General features: G+C 36.9%; 1 protein-coding gene across 7 annotated transcripts in view; it reads right to left on the minus strand.

Annotated features, from left to right (window-relative positions):
- The window catches only part of NIPBL (NIPBL cohesin loading factor), a 157,709-nt gene that overhangs the window by 81,665 nt on the left and 58,645 nt on the right, over positions 1–17,399 (minus strand). For all 7 annotated transcript variants that reach the window (XM_059836606.1, XM_059836613.1, XM_059836610.1 and 4 more), the window contains 6 exons: positions 17,141–17,306; positions 15,896–16,026; positions 5,978–6,077; positions 4,245–4,396; positions 3,062–3,222; positions 86–179 (listed from right to left, as the gene is read on the minus strand). In XM_059836606.1, the coding sequence (XP_059692589.1) occupies positions 86–179; positions 3,062–3,222; positions 4,245–4,396; positions 5,978–6,077; positions 15,896–16,026; positions 17,141–17,306 (804 nt within the window). The remainder of the gene's footprint in view (positions 1–85; positions 180–3,061; positions 3,223–4,244; positions 4,397–5,977; positions 6,078–15,895; positions 16,027–17,140; positions 17,307–17,399) is intronic.

The raw sequence follows: 17,399 nt of genomic DNA on the forward strand, positions 1-17,399 counted from the left end.
AATTCTTTAATTTCTCTGTTCTTTAAATTCTCTGTTCTTTAAAACTGGGAAAAATAAATTTACATATATATGACTGCTAGACTACCTTTAAGGGCTCCATCACTTCCAGCTGGAGAGCAGACTGACTGTGGTGACCTCAAGGAAAAAGACGCAGCATTCCTTATTGAAGGATCGCCATCCTAAAGTAAGAATGATTAAAAAAGTTAACATATGAATATAAACATCTGTTAAAATAAAAACTGAAATTAGTACACAAATTGATAAAATGGATTGGGCAAAAAAGCACACAAGAAATACTAGAAAAAGAGTCACTTCCATTAAAATCTTTGTAATTTAGACTGCTATTAGACTGTAACATAAACAATGCTCCAGTCAGACTTAAGAGGAATCTATAACCAGAACAGGCACAGAAAAAACCCCAAAGTCTTTGTGTATGTTTTCTAGCTAGACAAGTACTTTTGGGTTTAGACTAGGATTCCATTTAGAATTTTCTGTTGCAAGTACTCATAGTAAAGGGCTCTAGAGCACATGCATGACCTATATACAATACCACTTGAAAGAAATAAGTATGAAATGCAGATTTTTAAAACTCTGTTTTTTACATAATCTACCCTTAAAAGATGAATCCTAATCTTAAAAGACTATCTAGAACGCTATCTTGCTCTTATAGTTCAACAAAGTAACACTTTGTATCTGTATCCTCAACACACGGAAGCCAGGACTGAACCCGATCTCTACCAGTCCCATTACAGCAGTTGGGTCCGTCTCATGCAAACCTAACTAACTAACTAACTAACTAACTAACTAACGTGATTTTAGCTTGTAAGAGTTAAACAGGAAACAACTCAATGGCAAAATGAAGCACTTCCCCAACCTGCTCTAAAGCAATTAATAATTTCTGATAAACTTTTCATAGTATAATACTAATTGCAAGGTAATTATGTCCATGCCCTATTTTTAGCACTGTAAATGTGTATTTTTTACCCCCACATTATCCTTATATAAAATGTGAAACCCACTATTGCAATCTCCATTCACAGTTTTACATGGGTTTTTCCATGCTTTTGTGGAGCCCTCTGCTGGTCACAACTACTCATTCATGCAGCGTCCTAACTACAGAACGGTTATTTCCCACTTCAACTACTGTTTTTATACAGCACGTATGAGAAAGTTTGGGGTAAGGAAAAGCTAGCAAATTCTGTACCTATGAAGAGAAAATTTCTATAATTACAAACAAATTCTAAAAATGTCATTCTTCCAAAAGGTACAGTGATACAAATGAATGAAGTCTCCAAAGAAGTTCTACAGTTATTTCTTGTTTCCTAATTAAATTGGTTGTTTCAGCAGTTAACATTCTAATGTAGCTCTTCTTGAAATATCTGTATACAGGCAATTTTTTCACATAGCCATTTCTTTCCTTTATTTTTTTAAATCTGAATTATCTGTGCGATAAATACTTTTTAACCTTTCGACCAATATTAACCCAATTAACATAATGTTAAAAGGTTTAATTGTAATTATGTTTTTACTTGTCTGCATGAAAGAAATCAGCATTCAGTACTGAGATAGAAAGCAAAATTGGTATTTCAAGGAGATAGCAGCCTGCATAGATGGACAATCACACTCTGACAAATTCTACGCCTGTAGCCATAGACTAGGCTGCACCTTCTGAAGGGGTAGATGACACTGCTAAAAAGGAAAGAGTTTGAAGTTTATGGACTTAAGGTGATTTCAACTCCAAGAATTCAAATCCATAAGAAATCAGATTTCATCAGTTTTACCACCAAAGGGCATTTACCACACAACTGTATTAGACTTTTTTTAATTCACAGCACAATAAACCTGAACTTACACTGTAGTATTAATTACAATTATTTTTTGCAAGAGTGCTTGCAAAAAGAGTTGTTGCCTTCTGAGGAAATTCTCATGGGCAAAGGAGCTTAATATTCAGACCACCACAATAAAGTGAGTTCCATATCAAAAATATATAATGCTATTTTAAGTGAAACTGAACTGATACCCTACTGAGTTACTAACTTAGCTACTGCACTGAAATTATGGAACTGATATTTTTTTCCCCAAATTGACTTTTCTTTGACTTTGCAATAAATCTCAGAAACACCCCATATTGAAAAATAAGCTTAATAACTTCTTATCAGGTATGTTTTATTAAGTCAGAAGAAGATCTTTAACCATGATTGTTGAAGACACAGGCAAAGACAATTTCTACTAAATTAACTAAACTAACTAGGTATAGAACATTTTGGGTAGAGATGTCATTCCTACCACAGCTGACAAATTTTCAGAAACGTGCATTTATACTTCCTTCGCTTAAAGCTTCACCAAATGATGAATTATATTCTAGGAATGCTCTCAAGTTTACCAAAAATCGTCCTTAAATTGAGTGACTGTGTAGTGACACATTAAGGATACATTACGGCGATACTTCTGATTTTGTATTTCAGAGAAACGTGATGTATTAAAGCAATTATGCTTTATGTTTTGTATATGAAGCAAAATATTTATGTAAGCATTTTGTTTTAAAGCAACAAAATCCTAAAATGAATAAAAATAATTTAAGTTCTTGAGTTTTATAATTCTTAAAATACTCATTCATAAAGGTCTTCTCCAAAGTAGAAAAGGCTGCAACATTCTAATTATTATTCATACAGAGATGCAAAACTTGAATCAATATTCTTCAAATTGTTTTCTGCATCATAGCTTCTAAAACCAGCTTTAAAAGTTATAATTACAAACAAAACACAGGTAACACATATGCACTATTAAGAAAGTGCACAAACGGACAAAAATGCAAGTTTACAACATTTACTACTTTCTATGTCTAGCATTTCTCCAATTAGACCAGCCAATGAAGATGTATTTTTTTTTACAGTTTGTCAATTTTCAAATGAATCTACACGTCTGAAATTGAAATCTATCTTCAGTAGTTTTATTCCTCAACAGCATCATAAAATATCTGACCTCTGAGGCAGTTAAATGCATACTTGCTTTATCATAGTAAATATCTGCTTTATCATAATAAATTTATTAGGTAACATACATCACTACTGAGTCTGTGCACCATCTGTAGGTAGTCTTCATTTGAGCCATGTCTAGAACTATCAGCATGATGATTAGCTGAATTTCCAGACAACTGACTTGAAACTTTGTTTTCATGGAGATTCCTCATCCCAGCTGTGACAATGGGACTGGATACAGAAGCTGGAATACAAAAAAATTAACTATAGATACAATCATGTAGTCATGAACTTGAAGAGATTCAGAGAAAACACCCTAATGGTGGATAATAAAACGCTGGATGCAAAAGGTCTGGAATCTGAACAAGAATCCAACTTGCTACAAATACCTTGATTAAAAATACACTAAGATTTTTCAAAAGTATTTAAAATATTAATTCCATGTACAAATTAGCCAAATTTCTCTCTATATCTATTCTAATTACAGTCAGTATCTTCCTTACTGTTTACAGAAAACTTTGTTTACTTCTATACAACTTGAACTCCTAAGTAACTTTCAAGGTATTCATGAGACATATAAAATTACATATAAAACAGCTGTATATATATTCTAAGAACAATGTTAAACTTTATGAAAAAATTATTTAAAAGAATCCAGTAGAATTCTACTTACCACAAAAAAATACACAACAAAAAAAATGCCCTAGATACCTTACTACTGATCATGTGTTCAGGATAGTTTTCAAGACAAAGGAAGAACAAAAACCCATTTGTTCTGAAGGTCGTCTTTGCCAGTTACTGTATACTTTGAGCATAATTCTAGCCAACTTAGAATTAATCTGACACTAAAAAGGGCCAGTAAGGCTAAAGAATCTCTAAAGTTAACTTTAGTTAATATAAAGTTAAGAAAACTTAACTTTTCATCAGCAGAAATGAGGTTTTCCCTAGTACATGTAAGTGATGCTCACAGCTAACAAATACAACTTTTGGGTTGTTCAGATTATTTTCATTGTCACATAAACAGGGCAACAGTGCAAACTGGACACAAATAGGAGAGCACTGCAACATGAATGTTTTACTTTTTCTTCTTCGGTTTAATTTTTTAAAAACAAAGTAGATACTCCACTTTTTCCAGCCAAAAAATCAAAGCTAAAATATACCTGCCTGAAAGATTTGCATTAAGCATGTGACTCCTTCAAAGAAATTAGAAACCCATGAAATGTGCACTTGAAAGTAAAGCTGACATCAAATAAACATCAGACTTACCTTGCTGCATTTGAGGATGAGCTGTATAACTTGGAGGATGTGAATATGGCATGTATCCTGCAGGGCTTTGAGGAGCATATGGACTAGGCACTGGACTGTTCTGTTGTGCCAAAAATCTGTTACCAGAGCTTGTCTGTGGTGGCACAAACCGGCTAAAAAAAAAAAAATTGCAAAAAAGTTTTTAAAATATGGAATAGCAAATATAGACAAATCCATTATTTCTTTTGGAAATTATACCTTCCAAAGATGAAAATTTCTTTAAGATAAAAAAGCCTCCAACACAATTGAAAACTTCCTTCAAAAGCAGCATTTTAAGCTATCGATACTTTCCTAACTGCACATGTTACTGAAGAGTCAGAAGATAATAAAAGCATTCATAAGACCTCCATCTAGGGAAGGGGAACAATGACACAAATATGTATGGAAATTAGATCTGCAATTTCCTAAAATTAATCTCAGAAGTTTGAATGAAACTGACAGCAAAAATTTTAATCAACTTGGTCACTAGGATTAACAAGGAGCCATTTACTCTTTCTTTACTTTTCAGTAAGGCTCCAAATAACTCCATCTAACCAGAACAACACTGTCAAGATAAAGGAATGTTATAGACAGTTAGGTACAACCTGACCCAAGGCTACTGAACACAACTTTCTCTTTCACTGGCTTTATCTTAGACTCGTTGCACAAATAAGTAGCCATAAAAATAACATTGAGACAATAATACATTCACATTATTACTTACATTCTTATATGAGTTTCTCAAAATTAAAATAACCAAATAAATAAATCAGAAAGTACATTACAAGCTATCACAACCCCAAGTTCTAAACAGGAATTCCAGCTTCCACCGAAAGAAACAGCAAAGTACTTAACATAGGAATTTTGCAAGGATTTCAAGGGAACTTTGTACTATTCATTGTAATATTCACAACTCAGACAACCTTTTTAGATATCCCTTTTAGATATAAAAGTTTAAAAGTGTGTTGGTTGTAGTCAAGATACAGAACATTTCATTTGCCAGTTACAGTAACTTGAAGTGAAACCTGAAATCAGTTTAATTTTAATAATGATATCTAATAATTGAAGATGGGACCCGTTAAAGTCCAGTACCTGGGTTGAAACTACAAGCAGAACTTTCTCCTCTTGTCCAGAGTATTTTAATATATTAATAAAAGCCTAAATTATAGGTAAATGCTACTTGCAAACACTCAAAAACTCAAAAACACAGAAATCTGACGAGGATTCTGCTGGAAGATTGGCTAAACTACTGGGCCTATCTTTCTGCAAGAAGCCTTTTGCATAACTGTTACGGTAGTACTCCATGCTTTTACTAACCTTCTTTTCTTCTATTCTGCTACTGGGACAAGCTGGAACACACCAGCCTATTCTGTCCTATCCTCTTGCCATAAGTCTCCCCCTCTGACATGGGCAGAAGACAACCAGAGGGTAACAGGAGGCAGAGGGACTCCTTAGGCAGGAAAGAAACTTGGGCCAAATTATGGGATGGAGTGAGAGAGAGGAGAATTCATAATAAATCCATAGAATACAGGGATTAGCTCACTGAACGAAAGATGTTTCTTTGCATATGAAGAAACTTACCCTGCTATCAGACAAATGCCAAATTTGTCATGACACTGACCATCATTCACTTACATTTTTGCAACAAGAATTGGCTGTCAGTGTAGGAACTTGTAGTTCACTCCCCTCCCATCCCACTTAAAAGAAAGGATTACCTGGAAGGGCTATGTGAGATAGTGGTTTGTTGATAATTTGAAGATGCAGGACTACCACGCATGGAATTCTGAGAAATATTAAACTGTGACATCATCATCCCTATTAAAAAGAAGATAGAAGCATTACTTTACACACATTTCCTTTCCAATCAATGAAGTATCTCATTCCAGAACTTATTACATACTATGAGATTATGAACTTTAATGACATTATAAAATTTGTTCACATTAGGATCATCTACCCATAACTGTTAAAAAATTAGAAATTACTGAATCCATGTATGATGTCCATTTTACATCATGACAGAAAAAAGTGCTCTCTAAAGTTGTGTTAATTCAGCTCCAATATAAACAGTAGTTTCTTTATCTCTTCCTTTGAACTTACTAAGTCAAAATCTACTAGTAAAGAGAAACATTTTAAACCAGAACATATATTCTGCACCCCAGGCTGGTGTGTACAATACTTGTGCCAATAAGCAAAAGATTTCACAGATTTACAAGTCAGAAGAACACAGAAAGCGTATCTTCAGTTTTTGGAGCAAGTATAGCAATCAGACACTCTAGGTTTAGTGCTGCAAGATAATCTCACTGCTCCAATAATATTTAGCGGTCTCTTTCTACCCAGAGACAAAAGCTTTCTATTCCATCTCCATTAAGCTTAGAGGGCATGTTATCAAAGCAGTTGCTGAAATATTTCAGTTGCAAAGCAGAACCAATACCCCAACTGTGACTCCTACAGCTAGTAGATAACCACAGTCATATGTTGGAAGTTCAGGTGCTGAACCAGTAGGCAAGCTACATATATCAATGTTCTTGAAACTAATTTAAGAGGCATTTGGACAATGCCCTTAATTTGACTAACTTTCAGTCAGCCCTGAAGTTGTCAGGCAGCTGGGTTAGATGATCATAGTAGGTCCCTTCCAACTGAAATATTCTATTCTATTCTGACTCACATCATTACAAAGGGAATTTAAAGGAATCTTTTTTTTTTTTTTCCTCTTTCCAATATAGGAATAAAGAATATCCTAAAAACTACATAACAAAGTGAGAAAGAAACACAGAAATGTAACTGAATTTTCAGTTATTTTAGTGACAGACTTTAGTATCTTACAGCTAAAAAAGTGTCGGAACTCACAAACAACAGTGTTATGGGAAACTACAGCGAGTGATCTATAGCCTTAGGTAGAAGCTCATTAATAGTACAAGTATTTTAGACAGTTAGACAAAGGTCTCCAATATGAAACTGTTTGAAGATTTTTGTTAATCCTACAGTTGCTATCACCAATTTCAATTACTGCAATAATCACACAAGTAAAACTAGTTTCAGAAACCTTCCCTGTCACCCTCTTTTCTCCTCTACTTTCTCCAGCAGAGACAGTAATAATCCTGCAGGAATTAAGCCATTACTACCTCCCAGTAGGTGGCAAATTCTGCATTCCATGCACTAATACTACAGCACACTAATACTGGGCCTGAACAGGAGTTAAAGTCCTGTGTTGTGTTAAAAAAAGTTAGGTATTTCGATACCTCAATATGGAGTACATTTCAGTGTCCGCAGTAACAGACGGAGACTCCTGAACTCCTACCAAATTTGTTTAAATGAATGCTGGTTGCCTCACATAGAGGCAAGTGAACATGAAATCCAAGGGATTTTTTATGCTGGAAGGAGCACCCAGTATGTCCACTGCCCCCTCACCTCTCACTGCCACTCTCAACACAGCTAGGTACAATATTTCAGCCCAACAAGCAACATTCCTGTACAGAGAGCTTACATAATATAACCATATCAGCATGAACTATTGTCCTGGGGTGACTTTATAATGCTTGTATCCCCATTCATCTGTTTAGCCCAGAAATAAGTTTTGCACCTTTAAGACTGGTTCTGAGAGCAAAGGCGGGGAGAGAAGAAGCACAGAGTTTGTTATCAGAAACTGCACTTGCTTCCCTGCATCCTTCTCCTGGAGTGCATTGTCTGCAGCACAGACAGACAGCTGGACAGAGCTCTCCTTTGCTTATAGTCAGTTTTTAGCTAGTTGACGCAGAGAAGTACCTGGACCTTGGCTTTTCTTTTTCTTGGAACTGTTTGAACCTGCTCTAGACTGAACACCCAGAATGGCACCAGGAACTCATGCCTGTGGCCCACCGGGGCCTAGGATGCTGCATTCCAGCACCTCAGGGATTGATAAGAGACTGAGTCAGCTGAGCTAGAGCCCACAAAGGGAACTTTCTGAGTTTGTCATCTCTCCAGAGCAGCGAGAGGTTTTATTGTTTAATACTGTTCATTTTTTCATGCTAGTGAATACTTTATCTGTTAAATAAACAGGTTTTTTTCACTCTTCTCCAAACAGATCTTTTCCCAAACCAGTTAGAAGAGGGGCTGCTTAAATCTGTTTTCTAAAGGATCCCCTTCAGAGGTTTTCTCCCAAATTCGCCCTAAACCAGGACAAATACATTTTTTGGTGCCCAAAGTGAGGCTCAAGAAAGTGGAAAAATCCTGTACTGACTGCATTTTAGTTGTACTTATGCTGTATTGGGATAAAGCAATCAGTAGCTATGTTGCTTGAATTCATGATATCTCTTTGGGTGGAAGCCTTTACATGCTTCTGGTCCACAGGCTTTTTAAAGTTTTAATACCTTTCTGCTTATTTTCTTTTCCGTAAATAGCTCCAGTATTGTCCCTAACACATAGTTTTTACAGTAGAGGGGCACGGATTAAAATATCTGTTGTGCTGGGCTCAGTGGTAATGATTTATAGGGAATTTACTGAGGTACTAGAGTCTATTTAAGATAAGTATGGTTTATGGTCCTACCCATATGGTTTATGGTCCAACCCTGCATTCTAGCTTCAGTACCAAGTTTTGGGAGCTCATTGGTAATTACACCCAGTTTCTTAGAAGAAGAGCAGGGGATGAGGCTTTTTTGACTTCCCTTTCCATCTTCTCCTTTGAATCTCTTAACTCACTTTTTCAGAATGTTCAGTTTCTCTTGAAAATTAAAGGGATCACCTTCTTAGTATTTAATCTAGTAAGCTTCCTCTATACATTCTACAGCTCCTCTAGAATGGGGACTGAGATGTCCAGAGGAGTTAATGAGAGCCCTAACCCAGAACCAGATCCAGGTATAGAATATTCTGAGTGGTGTAGAAAATAGGAGAGAATGGGTCCAATCCCGAAGGAATTTTCTGATCCTCCAGCCTAAGAATTTTCACATGAACAAATTGAGAACCCAGACAAGGTGGGGGAAATATCTGATAAAGAACTGCCATTATGACCTGAAGGAAAAAAGATCATTGCAGTAAGCTGGGTCCTGGCCTATGCTTATCGCATGCTACTAGATACTTTAGGGCAGCAGACAGAGGCAGGGGGGCAGGGAGATGAATCAGCAGCTACCCCAGTCACTCAGGCTGCAGCCAACACACCAGCTACTCAGGTTGTAGGTAAACCAGACAGTGAGCCTAAGCCACTGGTAGTCGCTGTGGGAAAGAAGCACACAAGCAAAACTGATCAGGCACTGATCGATGATGATGATCCAAGGGAAGGACCCTCAACACCAATTCCTGAAGTTGGAGTCAAAGCTACTGACACAAGATCAGAAGCCACTATTGAGTCCCTTTCCCTGAAGAACCTTCAAAACCTAAGAAAAGATTACACCCGGCGGCCTGATGAATCCATAATTAGTTGGTTAGTCTGCCTTTGGGATGCTGCAGGCAAGGCTACAATTCTGGATGGCACTGAAGCGATGCATTTGGGATCCCTGTCACATGATCCCATCATTGACTAAGGAATGATGAGGGGGGCTAACCCTCACAGCCTCTGGGCACGGGTCCTGGGAAGCATGGCACAAAGATATCTGCATAAAGACAATCTCTATACGTGGCAAACCCAGTGGAAGAACAGAGAACAAGGGATTCAATGCCTGAGAGAAATGGCAGTGACAAAAATGGTCTTCTTATATGACCTAAACACTGTAAATCCAGACTTAGTACCATGTACATTCATGATGATAACAAAACTTATATGACTTAGGCTACAAAAATATGCTCCTGCTATAAGAAATAATGAAGTGGGACAACAGGGAGGAGACCATGCTTCATATGGCCAAAAAGCTCCAAGCACATGCAGATGCTGTGTATGGTCCCACACATGTAAGAATCACAGCTGTGAAAACATGTCTGCAGAAATTGGAAGATAAGATCTTGAGAATCACAAGAAACACAGAGAAGAGATTAGAGAAGAAATTAATGAGGGCTTTCTCCAAATCTCAGCAATACAGATCAGAAGTTCTAGTATCAAACATAGATGTCCCCCAGATAAGGAGCGAAGGTACACCCCACAAGCTGAGCTGCGGCTTTTCCTGCGTGATTGTGGAGAAAACATGAAGAATTAGGATGGAAAATCTACTACTGCTCTGGCACAATGGGTGCTTAAATTAAAAGACGGCAAGACTCAGAGAAGTTCTACCAAAAAAGAAGCAGCTCCAGTAGCTTGTAGCCAAACCACCAGGTATGATGATAATGATGTGTCTAGTCCCCTTAAAAACCTCCAAGACATACACTCTAGGAAAAAAGGCTAACCAAGCTTAGAGGGGCCCTGCCTCTAGCCAGATAGAGACTAGAGATATTTTTTAGACCGTGAAAATTCTTCGGCCTAGCACACGAAAACCACAATAATATGAAGCCTTAGTCGACACTAGCACACAGTGCCCATTAATCCCATTGAGACATGTGGGAGCAAAATCTATTTCTATTGCTAGCGTGACAGGGGCATCACAAGATTTTACTTTAGTAGAAGCTAATGTAAGCCTGACTAGAAATCAGTGGAAGAAATACTTAATTGTGACTAGCCCAAAAGCCCCATGCATTTTACACAAAGATTTCCTCCAAAGTGAGTATTTCAAAAACCCAAAGGGACTCAGGTGGGCGTTTAAGATAGCAGCTATAAAGACAGAGAGCATCAAACAATTGAACACCTTGCCTAAACTATCGGAAAACCCATCTACGATAAGACTTCTGAAGGGGGAAGAGCAATGAGTACCAACTGCCACTTCGACAGTGCACCGCCAGCAGTACAGAACAACTATGTGATTCCCATCCATAACATAATCTGTAAGCTAAAGAGCCGAAGAGCAATCAGCAAAAACCCACTCACCCTTCAACAGCCCATTTGACCTATAAGAAAATCTGAAGGAGAATGGAGACTGACTGTGGACTATCATGCCTTAAACTGACTCCACTATTGACTACTACTATGCCATACACCTTAGAGCTCCAGTACGACCTGGAGCCCAAGGCAGTGAAGTGGTATTGCTATTGACATTGCTAAGGCTATTTTCTCCATTCCTTTAACAACAGAAAGCAGGCCTCAGTTTATCTTCACATAAAAGGGAATGCAGTACACCTAGAACCGACTGCCCTAGGGGTGAAAGCACAGTCCTACCATCTGCCATGGACTAATCCAAGCTACACTAGGGAAGGGTAAAGCTCCAGAACATCTGCAATACATTGATGACATCATTGTGTAGGAGAGCACAGCAGCAGAAATGTTTGAAAAAGGAGAAAAAGTCATTCAAATTCTTCTAAAAGCCAGTTTCACTGTCAAAAAAAAGCAGTTAAGGGACCTGCTCAAGAGATCCAGTTCCTGAGAGTAAAGTAAAAAGATAGACTGCATCAAATTCCCACCAATGTCATCAACAAGATCACTGCAATGTCTTCACCAGCCAACAAAAAAGAAAAACAAGCTTTCTTAGGTGCCATAAGTTTTTAGAGAATGCATATTCCTAAGTACAACCACACTGTAAGCCCTCTCCACCTGGTCACCTGCAAGAAGAACTTAGGGCATTCCAGTGGAGCCCTAAACAACAACAAGCCTTCACCCAGATCAAGCAGAATTAGCCCAGTCTAGACAAGACCAAATATAAAGAATGTGCTCTACTCTACAGCTGGAAGTCATGGTCTGCCCTAGAGCCTTTAGAAGAAAGTGCCTAGTGAGACTGAAAGTCAACCACTAAGATTTTAAAGTCGAAGCCACAGAGGGCCTAACTACATTCCAAAAAAACCAAAAAATTTTAGCAGCCTACAGAAGAGTCCAAACCGCCTCAAAAGTAATCGGCATTGAAGCACAACTCCTGGGTCCCCGACTACCAGTGCTAAGGCAGATGTTCAAAACAGAAGTTACCTCTATTCACCATGCTACTAAAGCCACACAGAACAAGTATAGTGCTCTAATCATAAAGCACAGCCATATTAGAAACCTCAATCACTCCGGGATTTTAGAGATAACTACAAAGTGGCCTAAAAGCGAAAACTTTAGCCTTACTAATGAAGAGAAACAAGAAATGACACAGGCTAAAAAAGCTCCACCACACAACCAACTGCCAGCAGAAGAAACAAGTTTACACTCTTTTTACTAATAGTTCTTGTCACATTGTAGGGATGAACAAAATTTAAAAGCAGCTGTATAGAACTCAACACAAGTCACAAAATCTACTAAAGGAAAAGGTAGATCAAGCCAACTCACTAACCATTCAACTAGCCCTAGACACTGCTAAAAGAGAGAAATAGCCAAATTCATAGATAGTAGCCAATGCTCTGTGGGGATAGCTAGAAAAAAAAAAAAAAAAGCCAATTAACAGCACAAAAGAAAACCAATTTAGGCTACTAAAGAGTAGAAAGACATAACTAGCAAAATAGAGAAACTACCTATAGAAGCCTGCCACGTAAATGCCCATGTCCCCAAGAGCAAAGCTAATAAGAAGCACCAAAACAATCAGGCTGCAAAAATAAAAGTGTCAAAAATAGACTTAAAGCAACAGAAGAGAGAGTTGCTCCTAGCTAAATAGGCTCATGATGCCTCAAGTCTTCAAGAAAAGATGCTACTTATAAATAAGCACAAGACCAAGGAGTAAATCTAAACATAAACAGTATTTCTCAAGTTATTCATGACTATACGACATGTGCTGCAATCAAATAAAACAAGCAGTTAAAACCTCTATAATACGGTAGGCAGTAGTCCAAATATAAGTATGGGTAGGCCTGGCAAATTAACTACATCACACTGCCCCAGACATGCCAAGGTAAGCACTATGTGATCACATCAATAAAAGCCACCACAGGATGGCTGGACACCTACCCTGTGCCTCATGCTACAGCCTGTAACACCATTCTAAACCTTAAGAAACAAATCTTTTAAAGGCATAGTACACCTAAAAAAATTAAATTGGACAACAGGACTCATTTCAAAAACAGCCTTATCAACACCTAGACTACAAAACGTGGCATCAAGTGAGTATACCATATCCCCTACCACGCACCAGCTGCAAGCAAAATAAAAAAGTACAACAGACTGTTAAAAACCACCTTAAAAACATTGAGTGAAAGATCTTTCAAAAATTAAAAGAAGCATCTAGCAAAGGCCACCTAATTAGCTAATACCTGAAGTTGCACCAACTGAGCAGGCCCTGCCCAATCTGAGCCCCTGCATACAGTAGACAGAAACAATCCCAATGATGCATGTCAGAAGTTTGTTAGAAAAGACAATTAAGCTCAATTCTGCTTACAAACAGAAGTACAAACAAAACCAATCATAGAGTTATCTTTGCTCAAAAATCAACTTACACATAGTAGATAATTCAGAAAGTTGAAACAACACAATGTGTACCTCAGGGAGATCTGATTATTAAGTAAGAACCATATGTAAATATCACTGTTTACAAAATGTTACTGCCATTGTCTAGATATAGCTACATAACAAATATATATATATGTATGTGTATATATGTATGTATAATATATGTGTTTATAAAGTTAGAATATATGTTAGTTTTAGTAGTAAGCTAACAATATAGAGATAAGGAGTAGAATGTCCTAGGGTGACTTTATAATGCTTGTATCCCCATTCATCTGTTTGGCCCAGAAATAAGTTTTGAACCTTTAAGACTGATTCTGAGAGCAAAAGAGGAGAGAAAAGAAGCACAATTTGTTATCAGAAACTGCAGTTGCTCCCCTGCATCCTCCTCTCCTAGACTATGTTATCTGCAACACAAACAGACAGCAGGACAGAGCTCTCCTTTGCTTTTAGTTAGTTTTTATCTAGCTAAGGCATATAAGTTCCGTAGACTGTGTTTTTCTTTTTCTTAGAACTGTTCAAGCCTACTCTAGACTAACAACCCAAAAGAGCACTGGGAGCTCACACCTGTGGCCCACCGGGTCCTAAGACATTGCATTCCAGTGCCTGAAAGACTAATAAAAAACAAAGCAAGCCAAGCTACAGACCACCAAGGGGACTTTCTGAGTTTGTCATTTCTTCAAAGTGGCAAGAAATTTTATTGTTTAATATTCATTTTTTATGCTAGTGAATACTTCACCTGTTAAATAAACAGGTTTTTTTCCACTCTTCTCCAAAGAAATCTTTTCCTGAACCAGTTAGAAGAGGGGCTGCTTAAATCTGCTTTCTAAAGGAACCCCTTTAGAGGTTTTCTCCCAGATTTGCCCTAAACCAGGACAACTATACAAAGTTTCAATTTTGTGGTTAAAGTACGGAGTGCTCTTTCTAAGGACTTAAAAAATACATCTATTTGTTTTCTCCTCCCTAATTTAAAACATGCTTTGAATCACAAATGTGGTAGTTTCTGGGTTAAAACAATGACAGAAAACATATAATTAATTTTCGAATGCAATTAAAAAAAAAAAACCTCTAATTAACTGTGATGGAAAGCTCTCACTTCTCTATCTGTCTTAGGGATGGCAGGGGCAAGACATGGAAGGCCCAGTCCAGTTAATGTAAAAGAAAAAAAGAAAGGAAAAAACAAAACTAAACTAAACTCCCCAACAGCAAAAAACAGGTTTTCCAAAGCTTCCAGACAGGTAATTGTATATGTGATAATGATTCAATGAAAGAAAGTAAAAACAAGTCCCAAACACTGGGTCTGAAATGGATTTGAAATTAGTCTGCGGCCATTAGCACTACAGTACTTTTTCACATTGTTGTCTTATTACTCACAGCACAGAAAACACCATCCTTGTAGAACCATTACTAGAATGAGATTGCTTACATATTACTCCCAGTCTTACTACAATTTTTCTTCTTGTAAAAAAAGCAATATGCATAAACCCATTTTAGCATTCCTACCAAATGGAAAAGAATGCACTTCATAAAATCATAACTCAGGTTACAAGTTACATAAAAATTCCTGTACAACTAAACTGTATTACAGCAGCATACATGCTTTAACTAGGATGGCTCAACAACAGGTGATTTTTCAGTTAGATGCATATGCTTATTAAAAAGTGCATGTGTGAAGTTTTTCCTTTTACACGCACTTGAGTTCTTGTATAAAAGTAAAAAAAAATATTGAAGTAATTGACATTTATGAAAAGATGCATAAGATTTTAGTCTCCCAAAATTCATAAATAGCTTAGACCTGTATGGCACAAGTTACTAAGATGAGGAATGGCAGGGAGGAGCTATTAAGGATGCCTCATTCAACTTTATTCCTTACTCCAGAACAGTTAAGAACACTCTTCAATGATACACTATAGTCATACAGATTTTCAGTAAGATCAACACATATGTTTTCAACTTCAAGTATTTACCAAGACAAACACATGAACCTAGGCATAAAAAATTCAAAATAAAATGGTTTCAAAATAAAATCCAATTACTTATTCTAGAGATTAAACTTTGAGGTGGAATTAAACCTTTTTTAGAATACATGGTAGCTTTTATTTTCCATCTTTTTACTATACAATTGCTCTTAGAAGATGTTAAGGTACATAGCTTTAAATCACTACCAAACACAAGACAAGGCATAAATACAACTGCTGTGCTCCATATATATTTGTGGTTAGTATCAGTCCCCTAGATTTACAGAACAACATAAAATTAATCAATAGATAATCAATAGATAATCAAAAATCCTTACCGCTTTGTACCCCGTATCTGTTTTGCATGCTTTTCTCCCTGAAAACATTAGGATTCCTTGCCAGAATAGCCTGCAGCAAGACTGGTATATCTCCTTCTGGATCATCACTGCCAAGGTTATCTTTCAACTCTCTGGAATTGTGGAAGTAAGCAAATAAAGAGGCAAATGCATTTTCAAATTATAAGAAACTATGAGTCAAGTAAAAAAAAACAAAAACCAAAAAAACCAAAGGAAAAAACCAAAACCAAAATGAAAGAAGACAATTTACTGTTAAAATATAGGAAAAATCAAGTCTGCAAAGCACTGCTTCCTGCCTCTAGTTTTTTCACCCTCTTCCTTAAGGAATGGCAGAAGAAATATTCCTGCAAGTCCTCACAATCATTTTCTGTTACTAAGCTCTTACATATATGTGGCTGTCAGTTTAAGATCCTCATAAGAAGTTTCTTAGACCCATTTTTATATTGGTCTTCTCTACAAAAGAACACTTTGGCATATCATCAAGAACATATTACTGTAGGAGTGAAAATAACATGTATGAATGTGTAACACTCAGGTTTCAACCCAATGCTTTGAAAATCTTTTTATTTTGAAAAGGGGAAATAGGCTTCTTTTTGAGATCACAGGATTCCCTCTGAAACATAAAGAAACGCAATGGATTTTCTATAAATGCATTTGTGCACTCCTTGTATGCTTTGAGGACTTTTAAAAGCTACTTCCATTTGAACAAAACAAGCAAGGAAACAACAGGATTGTCAACATAAAACAATTCAAGGGACACCAGGGAGAAATAAAAAAAAAAATAACAAAAAGAGAACACATTAGCATATACTTGATTGGCTCAGTTGTTAAACTACTTAAGTTCAATACCTAATCACAATTGATGCAGGCGTCAAAAATTTTCTTTTGGGTATGCAATTTGTCTATGCGCATTAGTGACTGATATTGAACGCAAATTAGTATTGCACAATCAACTCCATAAAGTCTGCACTCTAACCTATCAAGAAGGGAATAAACATTAGATCTGTAAAATAATTCCACAGTTAGGCATAAGGGCTGATGGACAGTTATTAACATTGTCTGAATGAAACATATGACTCTTTTATTGCAGCCAGCTCCTTAGGCTAGCCTAAGGAAAAACCAGCATATTCTAATTTTCATATTCTCACAAACATCCTTCTCAATCCAGTAAATTTTGATTTCAAGAAGTAAGGATGGTGATCTGTTGTAGAAGTTCAAAATACATACATGTGATCTGTTGACACCTGATTGAGACTGTGGACGAGCTGTGAAACCAGATTTTCATCCCTGCAAGCCAGAAGGCAGTTCACCTCTTCAGCTATCCGTCCATTGAAAAGCAGGCTTTTTGTTGTGGTAGCAGGTAAAGGTGATGGAAGAGGCAGCTGGTTCAAAACTGTTATTAGAAAACATAGCAAAACAGGAACAACTTCAGAATAATTTCCTGAGACACAAACACACAAATGTGGACACCCGCTTACTCTCATGA

This window comes from Haemorhous mexicanus, chromosome Z (genome assembly GCF_027477595.1).
Source record: "Haemorhous mexicanus isolate bHaeMex1 chromosome Z, bHaeMex1.pri, whole genome shotgun sequence".
In the NCBI taxonomy this organism is placed as follows: domain Eukaryota; kingdom Metazoa; phylum Chordata; class Aves; order Passeriformes; family Fringillidae; genus Haemorhous; species Haemorhous mexicanus.